This window comes from Nakaseomyces glabratus, chromosome H (assembly GCF_010111755.1).
Source record: "Nakaseomyces glabratus chromosome H, complete sequence".
Lineage (NCBI taxonomy): Eukaryota > Fungi > Ascomycota > Saccharomycetes > Saccharomycetales > Saccharomycetaceae > Nakaseomyces > Nakaseomyces glabratus.
Genome location: NC_088958.1, coordinates 646,097 through 665,569, shown reverse-complemented (window position 1 = coordinate 665,569; position 19,473 = coordinate 646,097). Strand labels below are relative to the sequence as shown.

Sequence of the window (19,473 nt, the reverse complement as noted above, 5' to 3'; positions counted from 1 at the left end):
ATTTAATGAATGGTATGAGTATGGCTTATAAGAATAATTGGTTTAAGTTTATTAACGATGTATTGCTTATATATTATAGTATATACTGGAGGCGCTTTTTAAATTTAAAAAGCTATCAATAATATCCATTTCCGGTATAGATAGAATGAAGTTTTATGTTAATTAAGAAAAAAAATAATAGTGATTTGCGAGTATAGCTGAGAATATGAATATGAATGAAATAAATTAAAACAATGAATGTTGGTCCCCTTATTTTTAGAGAAAAAATAAATTATGGAAAACAGAGAAAAGGTTCTTAGAATATTTACCTGATTAGAAAGAGAAAAAAATTGCCTTTTCTGTTCTTGCATCAAATTTTTAATTTCTTAGTCTTTGATTGCGAATTTACAATTGTGGACCAGCAGCCAAGACATCGGAAGTGGCCTTGTCTTGGTAAGTCTTGAAGTTTTCAACAAACAGACCAGCTAGCTTGGAAACTGCAGATTGGTACTTAGCCTCACCTTCAGACCAGTTTCTGGCTGGGTTTAGAAGCTCGGATGGAACACCTTCAACGGCCTTTGGAACTTGCAAGTTGAAGATTGGTAAGGATTCGAATTCAGCCTTAGCCAAGGAGCCATCGTGAATGGCATCCAAGATAGCTCTAGTGTATTTCAAAGCACAACGCTTACCGCCGGAAACGTAAGAGGAACCAGTCCAGCCGGTGTTAATCAACCAAGCGTTAGCGCTATGCTCGTGCATCTTTTCAGCCAACATTGTGGCGTATCTCATTGGGTGCAAAGACAAGAATGGTTGACCGAAACAAGAAGAGAAGGTTGGTTCTGGTTCGGTGACGCCTTGTTCAGTGCCAGCCATCTTAGAAGTGTAACCGGAGATGAAGTGGTACATGACTTGTTCTGGGGTTAGCTTAGAGACTGGTGGCAAGACACCGGAAGCATCACAGGTCAATAGAATGATGTTCTTTGGATGAGCTGGTGCTAGACATGGGATCTTGGCGGATGGGATGAAGTCAATTGGGTAGGCACATCTGGTGTTTTCGGTGATGCTTGAGTCATCGTAGTCAACTTCATGACTCTCGCTGTCGTAAATGACGTTTTCTAGCACAGAGCCGAATCTGATGGCATCGAAAATCTCTGGTTCCTTCTCTCTGGACAAGTTAATACACTTAGCGTAACAACCACCTTCGATGTTGAAGACACCTTCGTCGGACCAACAATGTTCGTCGTCACCGATCAACAATCTGTGAGGGTCGGCGGACAAAGTAGTTTTACCGGTACCTGATAGACCGAAGAACAATGTAACGTCACCGTTCTTGATACCTTGGTTACAAGAAGAGTGCAAAGTTAGCACGTTGTGGTGGACAGGCATCAAGTAGAACATAACTGTGAAGATACCTTTCTTCATTTCACCAGCGTATTCGGTACCTAGGATGACCATTTCCATGGCCTTGAAGTTAATTTCAATGGTGGTCTTTGAGGTCATATCTTGGGTTCTTGCATTGGCGGGGAATTGGCCAGCGTTCCATACAGTGAAGTCTGGCTCACCGAAGTTGGCCAATTCTTCTTCTGTAGGTCTGATCAGCATGTTGGTCATGAACAAAGCGTGGTAAGCTCTTGCGCAGACAACACGCACTTTGATTCTGTATTTTGGATCCCAGCCAGCAAAGGCATCCACCACGTACAAAGTCTCTCTGGTTCTCAAGTAATCAGCAGCTCTTTCACGGTTAATGGCCCAGGTTCTCTCCGAGCATGGCTTGTTAACTGGTCCCCACCACACGTTGTCACGGGAGGTTTCTTCTTCAACGATACGCTTGTCCTTTGGAGAACGGCCGGTCTTCTCACCAGAGTAAGCGATCAAGGCACCTGCGCTGGAGATCACCGTCTTCTTTTCCTTTAGAGCATCCTGGTATAACACAGCAGCTGGAGCGTTCCTTCTAATTAGAGTAACTTCCTTGGACAATCCCAACTCGGATCTAATCCTCTCCTCAACGGAGTTCCCAGAAACACTAGATTTAGATGGCATGTTGTAGTTTTATATTTATTTATTTTTTTAATTGGTACGGTAATTTGTATTGATATCCTTTTTCACAATTTTTATTTTCTGATTTATCTTCTTGTAGAGGAAAAGGTATTAAACAATCTTGCAGTTTCCATCCGCTATTTATACTAATTTTTTTTTCTTCACAAGCCTGGAACTGGGCCAAAATCCCCCAGCCCAGTGCTGTGCGCTGGTTTTTCTGTAGGCTCAGGCAGGCTCAGGCAGGGTGGGCGGCAAGAAATCCCCGGGCCCGGAGCAAATCGGGAATTTCGATAGAACCGTCAAGATTAAGTGTGTGTGTATGTGTCTGTGTGTGTATGTGTGTGTCTCCGTCTGTATGAGTGCTTCCCACTGTGTAAACACATACACCCCGCCCCGATTTGTTCCGATGCCCTGTCTTTCCAAGAGTATCTAGAAAACGCCAAACAAGACACGCAGGAGTGTCCGGCTAATGGCACAATGTATTTGAGAGGAGTGGTTGCAGTGTTTCTAGGGAATACCTTCGGTTGAATGGGACTGGGCATTGAAATCGAGGGCCACCTTCTGTCCATACACCTCCCATTCATCCGTCAACTTCCAGGAGATGAGTGGGATAGTACAAGGAATTACTAATAGTTGTATTCCTTTAGTCCGGGGTATGTTATTGTTTCTTCCCAAATTTTAGTGCTTGCTTTTGACCTCCCCCCTCCCCTAAAAGAAGCGCATAAAACAGGTGTCAATTAAGATTGTTCTTTGGGTGCTACGGCGCTTTTTGTCTTCGAGAACTGGCTTACTAAACTAGGGGAGGGGAGGGATACTGCAACTGCAATTGAACTTCCTTATATGGATTGTTCCTACGGTTTTACTTACTCTCGATGGCTTTTCCACTTCCCGCTCCACCTTCCCCCCACTACTAGGGCACTTATTGTCTTTTGACGTTTTCTAACTTCAAGGCTCGGACTAGAGGATGGGAGGGGAGAGAGAGAAATGCGCATCGGCTAAACAGTCTCGGTACGGCTGTAGCCTCTACGTTCAGTGTGTGGGATGCCTTTTACCCAGCTTGTACCCTTGGACCACATTTCCATTAGTCCGAGAAAAATATAATATTCATTGGGAGCCGGGTAATGTTTCTTCATGATACTCGCGGTGTTCTTCACTTTTCCGGATGAATGGCATTTTTATGTCTACATGGGAAGTGGGTTTAGTAGTGGGGGGGAACGGAACTTGGAATTGAAAAAAGCCATTTGATACACGGATATACATGTTCTCGGCGGCTATTTTCTTTTCAGATAACAGTTATAGCCAAGATACAACTAATAAATATATGTACTGGTGTAGACTGTATTTCCTAGGGATGTACAGTACTATATGATTCGTATTACAGAAGTGGTGTTTCGTAAACGTAGCAAGAGTGTGCACAACAAGCGTAAACCGCTGGCCGCTCCTCGTTTCAGGCGAACTGTATATAGACAAGGCACTCAGAACCATCTTCGTCTGCCTTTCCTACACAGTTTCAAAACGGTGTTGCGCCAACGTGCGGAAGGTGCCACTATATCTGTCCCGGTATGCCGCTGTATACAATTGTCGCCTAACGAAATAATGGTCTGGACAAATGCTAACGGGGTTGAACCACTGATATTGCATTCCAACACTAAATTACAGATCGCAACTACGAAATATACACGGATACAATATTGTCCTTCTAACAAGTTCCAACTGACCAGGCGCATATCTTGGTATTTCCAATGGGAGTTGCACTGACACTCTTGGAAATAATGAATCTATGTTATTATTCTTTATGCATTAATAAATTATGTGAGACATATATATATATACATATATATATATATTCATTATATATGTTTGTATTTGTCTATAGCTCTGATTTTCGAAGAGAAGTAATATAGTCCTACCAAAATATTAAAAAAAAAAAGAGAGAATTCGTGAAAATATTCATTTCTTTTGTTCTTTGCCTTTCATCTGGAATACAGGCGAGGATCAGGGCATGATCCTAATTGGTACAGATTCCATACTTCATTCCAAGTTGACTGCAAATGGAAAATATAAACCTCGTGCTGCACGTCCGGATACCGCGCTCCTTGGCTTTGCTGTCCATATTGCGGTCATCTGTAACTAGCACAGATAAAACTTTGCTATTCGTACTGGCATTACTATTGCCACGCTGCTTGGTGTCCGCACTGTCAGCGGTATCCATGTTTTCTGCATCAAAATCAGCCTTCGCACTCTCATTGTGTAATTCATCAAACATGCCATTCTCCTGAGATTTGGCAACTGCTTCAATGACAAATTCATTGACATGAGATCTCCACGTAATCTGTTCTTCAAACTCCAAGTGCTCTTCTATATGTGATGCGATCTTACCATTAAACCGTAATGGTATGACCTTCTTCAATTTATATAGTAGTCGGATGACAATCACTGCTCTTGTGGCAGCCTCCATCACATTTTCATCTCTGGAACGACGTAAAAACCTCAGCTCCTGGAATGTGGTTAGACATATGACAAAATTCAGAAGACCACTGTACGCAATCTTGTATATGTGAGCAAAATGACGAAGCCATGTGGTGGCATCGAAAATGAAATAAGTCGAATAATATGCGACTCTCATCTCTCCGTTAATCTTGATTGTTTTAAATATAGTGTCCAAGTCGCGTTGATTAGTGTAGTATTTATCCACTTTCCGAGAATTTGTTTCTTCTGTCTCATCTTCCGTCTCATCGCCTTCTCTTTCCACTTCAGCTAGGTGATCGGATGATTCTTGGCTTTCGTCACACTCTAAATACTTTGCAAATAACCTTTTTTCGCGTATCTCAAAATTCTTCGAATCATCTAGACCATCAATAATAAATGAAGAGCCATTTTCCATTCTCGGTTTCAGTCCATTACCGAGCTGGTTAAAAGCCTCCCAGTTTGAGTAGATAGCACCTTTGTTTACATTGCCGTTCTTATCATAGTAATAGTAGCATGGCAACAACTTCTTGTAGCCTACGTAATCAAAAATACTTTCTCCATCAATAACACTGAGTTGTGGCACAGCATCTAATATGATATTGTTTTCACTTATCGATTCAAACGCTGGTAATTTCTCTGTAAATAGTGAATAGACCTGGAAGTATTTATTAGAAGCTTCGTCAATCGGTAATAAATCATAGGTAGGATCAAATTTAAACAAGAAATCAATGTTACGCTTCTCTTGTTTCTTGGTGAAAATATTCTCTTCTTCAGAATTTAGACTGTTGATATTGGTTAGTCTTAAACCTTGATCAAATTTCTCTGCATATCCTTTGAATAGAAACAGTATACGACAGGCACGTTTCCAGAACTTATTGCCATTGTCGTCTTCCTCATCAAAAACAATCCCATCATAAGGAGCGTCTAAGAAGTTCACATCCTTAATACCGGCGGTTTTCAAGCCACTATAACTAGTTTCACTTTTGTTTTTAATAGTATCAAACCACAAAGATCCCCAGCAATTCCATACTTCAGGTAGTTCTTCATTTTCTGAGAAGTTTGTCAAAATTTCATCCAATGAGAGTTGTGAATATGTTTCGCAAAGCTGATTTACTAAGGAACACGAATCAGAGTTGTCCTTCAGAAATGCAATTAAGACGTTCAAAAAATTTATGATCGTATTCCAAGGAAAGATGCGTCTTATGAAGAGTTTCCAAAAATATTGACTGTTGGTATCCCGTAAAGTTTCTATTTTGAATGCAACTGAAATTAAGAAATAGACCCATGGTAGTAAATGTGGCAAGGCTGTAACGAAAGGACCTTGGAGAAATTTCTGTAAAACCATCATGCCACAAAATATACCTGTAGTATTAGTATATTGTAGAGATTGAATCCATATATCAACATTAGGTGGCAAAGTAAATTCTTTGTCGATATTTTCTAAGGAGTTGAAATATTCTCCAACATCATGTATTTCGTTTCCTGAAACTTGAAATGAAAGTGTATCGATACTCATGTTGTCAACTCCTGTTTTAGATTTCTTTCTTTGTCTTGAAATTTCATTATCTTTGATAAATTTGGGCAATTCGTAAAGCAAAGCAAACGCATTTCCAATATTTCCGTACCCTACCACTTGTAGAATATGAGCCTGGGCAAACAACGGAGAATGCCTGAAGTAAAATTTTACTGACTCCAGATTCTGAACAAACATACTCCGTGTATCAAAAAAGTTGTTCCCTACAAAGTCTTGGCCGAATTTCTCGCTAAAATATACATATGCCATTCGCTGCAATTCAAAGTTCTCCATGAAGTTTGGTAAAACCATTATTTCATTATGCTTAAGATAATCGAGTATTTGAACGTTACTGCTCGATTCCTCACCCCGTGAAATGTATGCTCTCTGGTAAATATTATCGATTACAAGCTGCAAGTACTGCTGTGTTGGTACAAATGCATCTCGGCAAAAAACACTTTTACCTAAGTTTATAAAGGCTGCTAAAGAATTTTGCTGAACTGTTGCCATATGATAGTACAGTTTACCTACTCCGTAAGTATATTTCATTGCCTCACCATACCAGTATTCTGCACTCAATTTCCAATCTGTTGCCCCAGGAGGATATAAAGCTGTTGCCATACGGGATAAATCGCCAAGTCTAGAAAACCACGGAATGGAAAACTTTTTGGGAATATAATCAGACATATTGGCAATTGATATAAAAACATGAATAATAAACTGACAACAGATTTCTGGATCCATGAAATTAGAAAAATGTTTCAAAACATCAAGGAAGGTTATTGTGCCATACACCCACAATCTTCTTTCAATTTTATATACGTCAATAATCTCTTGTCCTATCAATAAATCTGTTTGAGATTGGGACGGCAGCAACGCTGTTGTGATAAATATAACATAGTTGTTCACTAGTTCGACATTTATTTTGTACACTTCCCATATTTTCTTTAAATCAGTAGTTTGAGAGGATGTAATAGCTGAACAGCAGTTCTGTAGTTCAACCTCTTGAACCAAAATTGATTTATAAATATCTTGCAGTTTTGATATCAAGGCTTGAGTGGATCTATTCCATGTAGTGGGTAGAATTGATTGATGTGAGGTCATTGCCGTTCGGGTTCCCTTCTCATATTCTGTTGAAGTAACACTGTTGGCATCTTTGGTCGGAAGCGATTCAAAATCAGACACTTCAGTATTATAATTTATTTCCCCATTTTCTAGATTTGAATTATACTGCTCTTCTATCAAATTTAATTCAGGACCAATAGACTCTTGTTCAACCTCCGAAGAATTTACAGGATGTAAAGGAGCATCAGCTTGAGTAGTTTCCAATATATTTGAATGGGTTCTGGTTGGTAAATAAAAGGGTGATCCTGGTATATCAACTCTGTTAGCAGAGTTTGCTATGTTATCTAGGAGACTGTTTCCTGTATGATTTTTATTAACTGGACCAGCATTAAATTCTGCAGGACTCTTATTACTCATGTTGGCGTTATCGCTATATCCACCTATGGCATTACTTCTACCTACCATATCTGTGTTGTCTATATTACTGGTTTTTTTCGTCACGCTATGTGGTCTAGAACCCGGAGTTCTGCACTGTTGTAAAGGGGAACTATTCTTTGAAAAGCTATCTAAGAAGTTACCAATCGGATTCTCGTCTGACTGAACTGGTAATCGTCTCTTAACAATTGTATCTCTTGTATGGTTATTAGCACTCGAGTTATGTCTTTTTTGGTGTAATCCTTGAGTAAAACCTGGGATGCTGTTATTGTTGTTGATGAAGTTATTCGAATTGAAATTGTTGTCGGTTAGTTTTGATTTCCTGTCATAAACATGTTTTCCTTTAATAGAATGCTCTATTGGTGAACTTCCCATTCCAACATATATGTCTTTTAAAAGCAAGATTAGTACTCTTTTAGACTAATCCACCCCTTCTGCACTTAGCAATCACACAAAAATGATATATCACAAATATTTGAGAGAGAGAAAGAGTCAACTCTAAATCAACTATTGCTAAGTAATCTGATCTTTCCCTTTCCTGCTACGAGGAAGTAACTAATCAATAGAACCTTCTGTTATTATAGTCAATATATAACCCGGAGACAGTTGGCCTGTTATTCCTCTTCCAAGATTTTTTATCTTTAACTTAAACTGTTTGATTTACAGGTAACGTTTATTTGTTTGCAACCTGTTTGACTTGGCCAGGAACTTTAAAAATGCAATATGTGATGATGTTCCTTATGATGTAAACTTTGTATATATCAGAAACCTAGTATAACACTTGTCTATAATGCTAGTTTGCCTTATATTGCAAGTACAACTCCACCCTGGAATGATAATTTCAGAAACTCTTTAAATCAAATAAAAATCAAGAAAAAAGTTGATATTAGAATAAAGGCAGTAATAACTAAGGTGAGAGTCAAAAACTATCCTGCAAATTCGAAGTCGATTATCACTACAAAATCAACCTAGTACTTTTCTCCTACAAGGATACTCCTGTTGTTTAAGTGATTTTTGTGATTCCTTGGTAGTTTACGTATGCTACTGTCAATTCTTAGGATTCTCATTCTATTTGCTTTGAACAACAAACCCCTTCACTTACAAAGAACCCTTGTCCCTTGTTCATTAAGACCTTTAGAATTTAGTTGCTTGTTTATGTTCATTAGGGCAAGTGCTTCTACCAATATTCACACTTTTTAGGTTGCTGCTTTTCGTGAGGGACTTACCTTGCAGTGAGAACAGAGAAAAAGACAACAAAGTCGCAAGGGAAAGTTTTAAGAACCGGGAAACTCCACGGAATTGTCCTAGGTTATTGATTTCGGGAATAAATCCCTCTTCCTTTCATACCAACAGCTGTTACCGTAAGAACACCTCCCTCCCACCCCCACCTTTTACTCCTTTATACACTGCTGGCAATCGCAATCTTCCATTAATGGTAATTTACAAGCTTACTCGACTTCCCTAACAATGAAGCGAACACAAAGAAAAGAAGGAAAAATTATCTGAATATTTCACAATTAGATAAATAGAAGAAACCCGCGAGTTGATGCCGCAACTTGCCTTGCCGTTCTACGGACAAGCAATGCTGGCAATATAGTGAATATCTTGGAAAGGCCCTATCAGTACGGGGATAGTACTTGCGCTGTTTGCACGTTTGTAACGCAACTCTCATTGTGATGTTACTAATCCAGCATACGGCTCAACTGCTAAAATATTACCTATCTACCGCATAATAGTTGAGCCATGGCACAGACAAAAGATACTATCGTGCTACAATGCTCTTTCGCTACCCTTATGTAACTGATGCTACTATCAAAATCTAGTTTCTTGATTATAGCTGCACTCTTGTTCATGAAAACAATCATGTTCAATGAAAAGTCAGATAGCGAAATAGCCTGATTTTTCACAAAACAAGTATTGTGTGGGACAGTGCTATCATTGATAATCTAAGTTAGCTGAATTTCTACCAACAACTCTATGCCTGGTATATATGCATCTGTAAATAATGGTAGAATGAAATACGAAAGAGTAATGATTGATATGGCTATACTTCTATAAAAAACCATAGTATTGAACTTCACAGAACAGCTTATTGACGAAAAGTAGAAGTCTAGTGGTGGTTGGCTAACCATTACACGTTGTACAACTATTATAGTCATTAAATTTTTTCCAATACAAACTTCTATCTATGCACTTCCGACTTAGTTAGGTCGATCTTATCATTAGAGAGAGCTGTATTATACTCCCGTTTTGTAGAATATCCAGTTTTTATGAAATTTACAATACTTGAGTAGTGATATGTTCACCCTTATAACCTCAGATGAATTTGTCAATGTTTACAATGGCTGATTCTTTTTAGACAATTTCTAAGTCACTATCACTATCATTTGTATCTTGAAAGTGTTTCTTCCATATAGCTTCTCTACGATGCCGTTTCTCAAGCTGAATTTCTCTTGATGGCTTAAGTTTTATTTTATCCTTCTTGAAATGTATCAAATCGTTGATAAGACCCATTTTTTTTGAGATTGTTGGGTCGTCGGTTTTAGTTCCTCTTGACTTGTCCAATACCTTTGCAATTTGACCGCCACTTGGATCAAAACCAAGTCTTTGTATTACACCAGTTTGTAAAGTTTTCTCTGTGATCTCTTTTACTTGCTGTTTATTCTTGGACTGTGAAGCATCTTCACCATTTAAAGCTTTTAATAAATTTCTATCCATTTTAGATGCTTTTATCTTGCGTCGCTTACTTTCCAGATTAGCTAGAAGGCTTGGATCTTGAAACGAATCATCAAAGAAGGCCTTAGCCGCTCTTTTATTTGAAAAGTGATGTGCTTCTATTTCATGTTTTTCTTTCTCTTGTTCTTTTTTTGAGCCATGCCCGGTTATTGAAAACATTTTATGTTTAGCAGGGTTAGTATTTCTACTCTTATTATTATCCTTATATATGGAAGGTTGTGTTCCAACTTTAGTAGGAGCTCCTAAAGCGTATGAACCACTCAGCTCTATTCTCTTTGATGCAGTGCTTCTCATTTGTAGCTCACGGTGAAACTCACAACACCTATCGGTTTTAGTATTAATTGGAGAATTACAAATCTTACTCTGTCCGTGATTTACCATTTGGCACCAGCCTAGATCCCTGCTGGCTCCGATTTCTAGAATGCAATTGAAATCATGGCCTATTCTCAAGTTGAATGATTTAATACCGTTAACACATCCCGAAGGTCTCCATGGAAGAATCTCTGGATTCAGAACGGCTATAATGTCTCCAACTCGAAGATTATAGTACCTTTCGACTGGTTTTTTGCCAAACACATACACATCTAGGTTATGCCTGAAATCAGTCAAGGTGAACTTGAAGTACTTGACAGGTTTTGCTGCATTGGTAAGCTTGACGTCCTCCTTTGAACTTATTGCACCAATTGCAACCCAGTTTGAGTATTGTGGCTCAGAGAAGGAAGGTGGTCTAACTTTAGCAAATAGTTTGTTCAATCTTAGTATTTTTATTCCATGCAGTAATTTATCGACTTCATCCTTAGGTATATACCTCTTTTTGATGTGAAAGTTTGAATAAGGTTCTAGTTCATCACACTGTATGGTTTTATTATCGGATAAGCTAGTGGACCCATTAAAGGTGTGAGTACGGGCGGACATCATCTGTTGGTAAGCAGTAACCATCCTATTCTCATCTGTTTTAGAGTTCTTGAATTTATTCTGAAAATATGATGTCGTCGCAACAACATCAAGTTCTTTACGCACAATATCCTCTTCATTGGGATTTGCCTTCTTGTTATTGGCCGCTTGATTATGTGTAACTTGTGGGACATTATGTTGAAGGTTTTCTTGTGCAGGTAAGGATTCACGTTTGGGAGATCTCGGTACCTCGACTCTTCCTCTGCTATTGATGTTTTTCATATTTGGATCAAGTTGTTTGCTCAAAAGTTTCCGTTTATTCTCCTTTAATCTTGATATAAGATCTTGCTTCTTTCGCTCAATCATTTCCAATTCTCTTTGTATATCTGACTCCTGCTCTTTGTCATCTTCTGATAAATCAGTATATGGGTCAAGTAATTTTACTTCCCTTGGATCATTATCAATTATATGAACCATTTAGCTTTCTAGGTATGCTCAAATTGACTAATCTCGGTATTGATTATTATGCAATTCAATCAACTCCAATAATGTGTACGAGAATAATTGGTGGGTTACAATTTAAAGGTTTATTGTTTGTCAACAGTTATGCTTGTTATTGGATTGCCTATTCCTATTTACTTACCACGATATGTGCAATATCGATGAGGTATCCTCCTAGCTATTTATTTTTAATCAGGTCATCGGTAATCATCGCGCTCCGATCAAACACGCGGCGCGCGCGGAATCTTTTGAGTGAAATGTAGCATGTATCGCATAAAGCTATGTATCATTAGGTACATGGAATAATCGTTAACATACAAGAAATGGCACATACTATTAATTGGCAGAACTAAATCGTTACGATGTCTGTACATTATAGTATAGAATAATAAGTCTATCCTGATTATTATACATGCTAAAAAAATGTGAATGTAATTCATTATAAAATATGCTAGTAAATTGTTCTATTACAACCCTGGATAATGAACAAGATGATTGTTCATTCTTTTTTGGGTTTATTTTCTTCAACTTTTTTGTCCCCGTCTTTGTTTTCTTTGCTTTTCTTCATTTCTATCCAATTTGGACAATACTCCTCCAAGATCATCTTTAATTTAGGTCTCTTAATAGGCTTTGATAGAAACCCGTTCATCCCTGCCTCTATGCACTCTTTGATATTGCTGTCATCGGCAAATGCAGTTAAAGCAACAATCGAACCTTTGTAGTTTAAATCTCTGCGAATCATCTTAGTAGATAATAAACCATCAACTTTTGGCATCTGAATATCCATGAAGATCATATCGTAACTGTCATTCTGCTCGACTAAGCTTTGGACTTTATCGAATGCATCTTGACCATCACATGCTAAATCAATATTATTAATTCCTTCTAGGTTTAGCATACGCTTAATGACCTCTTGATTGACATGGTTATCTTCCGCAACTAAAATTTTGAAGCGCATAGTCACATCTGCCATTGTAGGGACGTTTCTGCTTGATGTTGCTGTACCAGTACTTTGCAGGAATGGTCTATCCAAATGAACTTTTTCTTCTTTCTCCTTTATATTGTCAGACTTAGAAGAGGAAGAGCTTGCTTTAGAATCGTTTTCGTCACCAACCTTAGGTAAGTTGTCAGGCTCTGGTGATTGTTCAATATCTTCATCTTTAACCTCACTAATCTTGAATGAAGTTGAATGTCCTTCACTACTCTGTTTATCTCCAGAGTGGTTTGTTATTCTGTCCACACTAGTTCTAGATCTACGACTGTGCAAACTACGTGTAGAGTCTTTAAACTTAACTCTTCTATTTTTCTTACTTTCAGGATTGAACTCATCTTCAAATAGATCTTCTTCTTCATCAAACTTTATAACTCTTGTCTGCTTCAAAGGTACAGTAAATGTAAACTTACTTCCTACTCCTACTTTAGACTCCAGCTTCATGGTGCCGTGCATCATTGTTGCCAATTGCCTACAGATCGATAACCCTAAACCTGTACCACCATATTGTCTGGACAAAGTTTGGTCACCTTGAACAAAAGGTTCGAACACAGACTCATGTAATTTAGGATCAATACCTGGACCTGTATCCTCAACCTCAATAGCAAAAACCCAAGTTTTCTGATCAGCCAGTTCAGTTCCTAAACCATCATTACTGTCTTCGTACAGATCAGGAGTTTTCTTGAATTGAGTATTGAACAATGCATTATCATAAGAGCTTGTGCTTGATGAAACTAGTGATGACAGATCGTCTGAATGGTCTGAGATGTTAGTAATGCTATGTTCATCGTCATCTTCGTCATAGGTTTTCTCATTGTACTTATCGCTGTCACTCAAGTTGGAGTTAGAGTCGGAACTAGTAGACAAATGCTTTACCAAGACTCCGTTTGGTGACGAACTAACAGGATGTTGTTGATGGGCATCCGAGTCTGCTATGGTATGTATTTGTTTAAAATTGTCGGCTTTAGTTGCTTCCTCGTCATACTCACCTAATAACTTTATTCTAACATTTACTTTGCCGTCAACAGGAGTGAATTTTAAGGCATTTGACACCAAATTCATAACAATTTGAATAATTCTATTTGAGTCACCCCATAATACCATGGTTCTTATAACATTTGGTGTTAATGAAATAGACAATCTGACATGTTGATCTTTCGCTACTTTACCAAAAATAGATTTAATCTGGAGAGCAACATCTGTTATACAGAAGTTACGCTTCTCTAGTGCAGTTCTCTTCAGGACATTCTTGGAAAATGTAAGAAGTTCGGTAAGAATATGCAACAGTAGTTCACCTGATCTGAAAATTAATTTCAAACTATTTCTAATCTTTGCAATATCTGTCTCTTCCATAGAAATCGCAGTCATACCTAAAATACCATTTAGTGGTGTTCTTAACTCATGAGATATATTGGCAATGAAAACAGTTTTAGCTTCATTTGCGGCTTCGGCTTGAATTTTAGCAGCTTCTAACTGTTTTGTTCTTGCTCTCACTCTATCCTCTAATAGGGCGTAGTGTTGGTCGAGAGCATCTGTCATTGCATTGAAAGTATTGGTCAAATCAGATAACTCATCTGAAAATAGCCTTCTGTAATCAGGTAGCCTAGCTTCATTAAGATTTGTAGAAGTAGTTAAAAACCTTGATCTACTTGAAGATCGGTCGTTATCACTGGGTCTATTAGAGGCCTGTGAAGTTTGTAAATCATGAGAAAGAGAACCGTCTGTGGCATAATTGCTGTCGCTAGCAGAATCATAAGCCGGTCGATGATTCTTTTCACTTAAAGACAGTCGACTAATAAAATTGAGATCATTAATATCCTTCTTCATCGAGCTTGTGCGACTGCCTGATCTGCTACCACTACCAGCACCTGCCGGTCGCAGGCCTCTGCCTTCGGCAATCAACTCTGTAGCCTTTTGCAACCGCACAATTGGTTTCACTGCCCAGCTAGCCAATGGGAATGTCAATAATGAGACAAATACAGCAATACCAACTACTGTACCACTTATGATTTTGGTCAGCTTAGTTGAAGGAGATAAAAAGACAGATTCGGCTTGGGAAACAACAGCTACCCAATTAACAAAGTTAAAAGAGCAAGGATAGTAGCCGATTGCAACGTCTTTTGTATAGAAAAATTTAGTTTTCTTGATGGATCCACCTTTCGCTTGCTTGAAAGCACCGTTTAAGAAGGAACTGTCATCCAGCTCGAACGTTCGATTTAATATACTGGGACTTACACCATAAGGGGGAAACACGAATCTATAGGAATCGATCTTTGTGTAATTAGAGTATCGTGCAGAGACGATAGCGACATTAGACTTCTCTAATGCAGTTGTATCATTGAAAACTGATCGGAGACCTTCTGCTGACATAACAACAGTGATATACCCATATACCTTTAAATCTGAGAATATAATAGAAGGGTTTGCAAAGATCGGCAGTGACATTGACATTAAGTAATCGGTGCCATTTAACACCGGATCTGTTAGCATACCATTTGTCATAAGAGAGGATGGCAATGGTACATCGGTTGAAAGTGGAAATAACTGATTCTGAATCGACTCAGGTACTTCATCACCTGTACCGTTATTGGTTGTGTTCAGGACAGGTTTGAAATCATAGTCATAGACACGACTCAAGAAGAATAAGTTTGATGAACTCAAAAACTTCTGTATCACATTAGTAGATTCTTCCCAGTTCTCTTCAGTCTTATTACCTGCGACATAGCTCGCGAGCGCGTTTTGCAAAGTATCTCTAGAGGCTAGCCAGTAGCACTGATAATAGAGATAATTCAAATTTTGATCCAGTTGAGAGGACTTCAACTGCGCTGCTATATATAGTCTATCAGATCTTAGATTCTTGTAATTTGAGGTGAAATAGACACCAGTTGTGACTGCTAAGATAATCAGCGACAAGCACGCCACTATACTGACCAGTGCGGTCAGCTGTGCTCTTATCCCAATGCGAAACGGCGGTTTCAGAAAACGCCTCCTTCGCGGAGCTGATTCTGTGGAATCCATAGTTCTATTGCGTTTGCAGAGAAATGCTTAATTTAGCTATTCTTGAGTTCTATAGTACTTCACCTTCAATATCTAGCTTTTAGATAATCTCCTATCCAGTTGTTATCGGTATGCGTATATCCTTGTGTCCGGAAATCCTTCAGTAATATATTGCAGGGGTAAAAAAAAAAGATAGTATCACAAAGACTAGCTCGAAAATATGATATTGATTGTATTTGCCTATATCTACCCGCCGTTACTCAGATAATATGTGTTGGTCTCACCATTCTAAAATCCTGGCAATAACTGCCACTTAAATCATTGATTAAAGCTTTTCATCTTGATAAGAGAGACCTCATCGGTGTGTCGCCCGGAGCGACCGATTTTCACTTTGCTCCAGCGAAGAAAAAACGCGTCGCTGGGCTTTTAAGCCGGATGAGCAACAGAAATGACGTAATGATAGTTCTGGTGAAGTCTGTGAATGGGATATAATGCCAGAGAGAGTGTATGTGTTGGATTTTGTATTGGTATAGCAGTATATGGATTACATCAAAGGATTAAGAGACATGTCTTAGTGTAGGTACACTGGTGTCTTCTAATCTTACGAATTTCCTAAACACTGGAAAGGTCTCTCAGTGGTGACTAATGGTATATCATTTCTATTTCCCTTTGAACACTGAATATATAATAATTAGACTGAAGATATAGTATGTAGGCCAGACAAAAGTTTCGGGATATTGAATATGGTAGAGATGAGGTAGAAAATCAAATAGATATTAGAAAGGAATAGGTGGGATTTTTCCTAAGAGAGCATATACCCTAGTGTATAGAATTGGTTGTCTTCACGTACTGGGGTCTGTTTTATAACTTGAGTGATGGAGGCAAAGAATGTACCAACTTTCCCGTTAAGGTTGTGGATGGTACGTTTTATAAACACAATGGTGTTCCTTAACAAGCCCTTTTGGCTTATAGTACTCTCGTAGTATTCTGTAGAATGTGATATTGACGACGAGCCGGAGTTACCATTGGTGATTGAGAATCCCTTTGCCTCATTTGCGTGGTGTGATTCTGCCTTACCATAGAGTAATGTAGTGGTTATCATATATGTCGCGTAATAACCAATACTAACACCGATTGTAAGAGATATACCCCATGTTATCCACTTACTGTAATTGGTACTTGGTTTGCCACCATGTTTCTTTCTTCTGTTGTTCTTCCTGTAACCGCTGGTTTCGTCTGATAATGATTTATCTGAAGTAGACAAGCTCAGCACGTCTTCTTCATTCTCTAGCTTATTCACTAGCTTAACTGTGTGCTTGAATAGTTTCTCCATGCTTTTTTCATTTGCTATCGTGACCGGCGGATACCATAGTGTTATAGCATCATTTTTTAAAAACGACTTCAGAATATTCTTGACCCTAATTCTTTGTCCTGGTTGACAGATTGGTATTATTGGTTTTTTGTCCGTGTATTGGACAATTCTGTTCAGCATAGCAACAAATTCTTTTAATTCTTGAAACACAATTACGATGCCAATGTAATTCTGAAACTCACTGGGGTCGGAGCTTTGAGATATATGGAAGTATTGTCTATATTCCCTTGGGATGTCCTGGTGAAACCTCTTGCTCAGTCTACCTACCACCAATAATTTTTTGGCCTGCGATGGTTTATAAGTCAGCGATAACTTTGGCATTACAAATGAAGTTGATGACGACCCTGTACTCTTAGTCAGGCTCATCGAGTCGCTAGTAAATATTGAATTCAATTCATGCTCATCAAGAGATGATGAGCAACTCCCTTTATCTACGATAGTTCTCACCGATCCAGACCGGTTAGAGTCCTGCTCTGATAACCGAGACTGTGTACCTTTCAGCAGTGAAGGCCTGCCAAACCCTTGTCCTTGTGCTTGTTCCTGAAGTTGTTCCTCTGCAGTCATATGGAAGTTCTTGTATTCTTGTTGACCTCCAAGAAGCTGTTGTTGTATATCTAGATCTTCATCTTCAGATGCTTCACTAGATGAAGACAAAATAGCTGAAGTATTTGATTGCTGATCAAAGTTACTGTCGCCACCATCGCCTACATCAGATTCCCGAATCTGTTGCCAGGACTCACCAAGTACACCAGACTCACTTGGAACTTCACTACCTTCCATTTGCCTTTGTAAAAGCTCCATCACCGAATGATGTGGATCTAAAATTGAGCTCTCCGGCCCGTTACGACTCGTACTAGCAAGCTTGGCGGAAGAACTCTCCTTAACTGTGCCCCTCTGAAACCGCAGCATCTTGAACCACCAATTTGTAACACTTTAAAAACTCAAATCACTTAAGTTTATATTTGTATCTTGCCCTTTCTATCTTATTTATGCTTTAAGTTAAAGAAAAGGCTACTTTTTGTGTTATTGATGCGATGCCCTTAAATTTTAAAAGCTGGCAGTACAGGATAACTAGGATAGAGTATTTAAATGTATATACTTGTGACTATTTATATCGAAGAGTAATGTATTGTTGGACAATATGTGATAAAGCACTCCAACATCTTTTGGTGTATATTGTGCACCTCTTGTTGAATTTTAAAGGGACCCTTTCTCTATGATTAACAGTTAAGCTAAACGATTTTAGAGATGTGGAGACCCCACCTTGAACCCGTGATGAAGAAGAATCAGGTGAAGAATGTTTGGGAATGCTTGTGACAGGGAAATCTGGGTGCTATCGTCAGTCTTGTTCAGCAGATCCTCGCTACCCATTGTCAAATTAACTATTACACACTGTATTGGTCAAGAGTATTTATATTATTTGTTTTTTGGCCTATTTAATTACAAGACTATATTGTCTATCAATCTAACAACGGACTTGGAAGCTCTATCGGTGACATATACAGCACAGCTAATCACTACTTGATCTTGCTTCTTGGGTAAGTCGACCTTGTTCAGTTCATGCAATGTAGTGTAGTCGGCAATTGAGATGTAGTCAACTTTGAAATCGGCGGAATCGATGTGGGGCTGCCATATCGATTGTATAGCATTTACCAACTCCGAGCGTTCAACAGACTTCTCTGTCTTTACGATATCAGCAGCTTTGTTCAATCCTTTGTAAATACTAGAAGATATTTCAAGGGTTTCTTCACACAAGTATTTGTTTCTACTGCTTAAAGCCAATCCAGATGGCGCCCTGGCAATTGGCATTCTAACTAATCTTGTGTTCATGAACAGTTCAGTAACCATTGTGTTCAGGACAATAAATTGTTGGATGTCCTTTTGCCCAAAGTATGCCACATCGGGAGAAACAATGTTGAGTAACTTTGTAACCACAGTTGCCACACCACGGAAGAAATTTGGCCTGGTTTTGCCTTCTAGCATCTCACTCACACCCAGGACACTGACAAAAGGACCCCGTTGTTGTTGAACATCCAGGGGAATCCCTTGTGGGTACATTTCCCTGGCGTTTGGTGCAAACAGAGCATCACATCCGAGTGACTCTAGAAGTTCGATATCCTTCTCCAAAGTCCGAGGATACTTGTCCAAGTCCTCATCCGGCGCAAACTGTGATGGGTTCACAAATATACTCACTACAGTGTAATCATTTTGGCTCTTGCTTTCACGTATCAATGTGGCATGGCCTTCATGCAATGCACCCATGGTGGGCACAAACCCAATTGACAGGGCTCTCCTATCACCAACATCGTTGCGACGCCAGTTGACTACTTCCTTGATTGTATGAAACACACGCATAACTGTACGATTGCTATTTCTTCTCAGCTCTATAATTACCGATGCTATGCGATGGACTCTTAGATAGACTCAAATACTCCTCTCAAATTAAAGTGTTCGCTATCATCATCACCATAGGCATCGCCATCG

General features: G+C 38.8%; 7 protein-coding genes across 7 annotated transcripts; 1 reads left to right on the top strand and 6 right to left on the bottom strand.

The window, feature by feature from the left end:
* Positions 1 to 384: 384 nt before the first annotated feature.
* On the bottom strand, positions 385 to 2,019 carry PCK1 (phosphoenolpyruvate carboxykinase PCK1; the record flags this gene model as incomplete). The annotated part of the gene is made up of 1 exon (XM_447084.1): positions 385 to 2,019. The coding sequence occupies one exon, from the start codon at positions 2,017 to 2,019 to the stop codon at positions 385 to 387; it is 1,635 nt and encodes a 544-aa protein (XP_447084.1).
* Positions 2,020 to 3,381: 1,362 nt separating this feature from the next.
* GVI51_H06479 (uncharacterized protein) lies at positions 3,382 to 3,774 on the top strand (the record flags this gene model as incomplete). Its single annotated transcript, XM_065626624.1, has 1 exon — positions 3,382 to 3,774. One exon carries the CDS (start codon positions 3,382 to 3,384, stop codon positions 3,772 to 3,774), a length of 393 nt encoding a protein of 130 aa, XP_065482696.1.
* Positions 3,775 to 4,024: 250 nt separating this feature from the next.
* On the bottom strand, positions 4,025 to 7,873 carry GVI51_H06457 (uncharacterized protein; the record flags this gene model as incomplete). Its single annotated transcript, XM_447083.1, has 1 exon — positions 4,025 to 7,873. The coding sequence occupies one exon, from the start codon at positions 7,871 to 7,873 to the stop codon at positions 4,025 to 4,027; it is 3,849 nt and encodes a 1,282-aa protein (XP_447083.1).
* A 1,980-nt stretch (positions 7,874 to 9,853) lies between these two features.
* Positions 9,854 to 11,605, bottom strand: MCM10 (Mcm10p; the record flags this gene model as incomplete). The annotated part of the gene is made up of 1 exon (XM_447082.1): positions 9,854 to 11,605. One exon carries the CDS (start codon positions 11,603 to 11,605, stop codon positions 9,854 to 9,856), a length of 1,752 nt encoding a protein of 583 aa, XP_447082.1.
* A 523-nt stretch (positions 11,606 to 12,128) lies between these two features.
* Positions 12,129 to 15,638, bottom strand: SLN1 (histidine kinase; the record flags this gene model as incomplete). Its single annotated transcript, XM_447081.1, has 1 exon — positions 12,129 to 15,638. The coding sequence occupies one exon, from the start codon at positions 15,636 to 15,638 to the stop codon at positions 12,129 to 12,131; it is 3,510 nt and encodes a 1,169-aa protein (XP_447081.1).
* Positions 15,639 to 16,419: 781 nt separating this feature from the next.
* On the bottom strand, positions 16,420 to 17,898 carry ATG32 (mitophagy protein ATG32; the record flags this gene model as incomplete). The annotated part of the gene is made up of 1 exon (XM_447080.1): positions 16,420 to 17,898. The coding sequence occupies one exon, from the start codon at positions 17,896 to 17,898 to the stop codon at positions 16,420 to 16,422; it is 1,479 nt and encodes a 492-aa protein (XP_447080.1).
* A 531-nt stretch (positions 17,899 to 18,429) lies between these two features.
* PAN6 (pantoate--beta-alanine ligase PAN6) lies at positions 18,430 to 19,344 on the bottom strand (the record flags this gene model as incomplete). The annotated part of the gene is made up of 1 exon (XM_447079.1): positions 18,430 to 19,344. One exon carries the CDS (start codon positions 19,342 to 19,344, stop codon positions 18,430 to 18,432), a length of 915 nt encoding a protein of 304 aa, XP_447079.1.
* Positions 19,345 to 19,473: the final 129 nt, after the last annotated feature.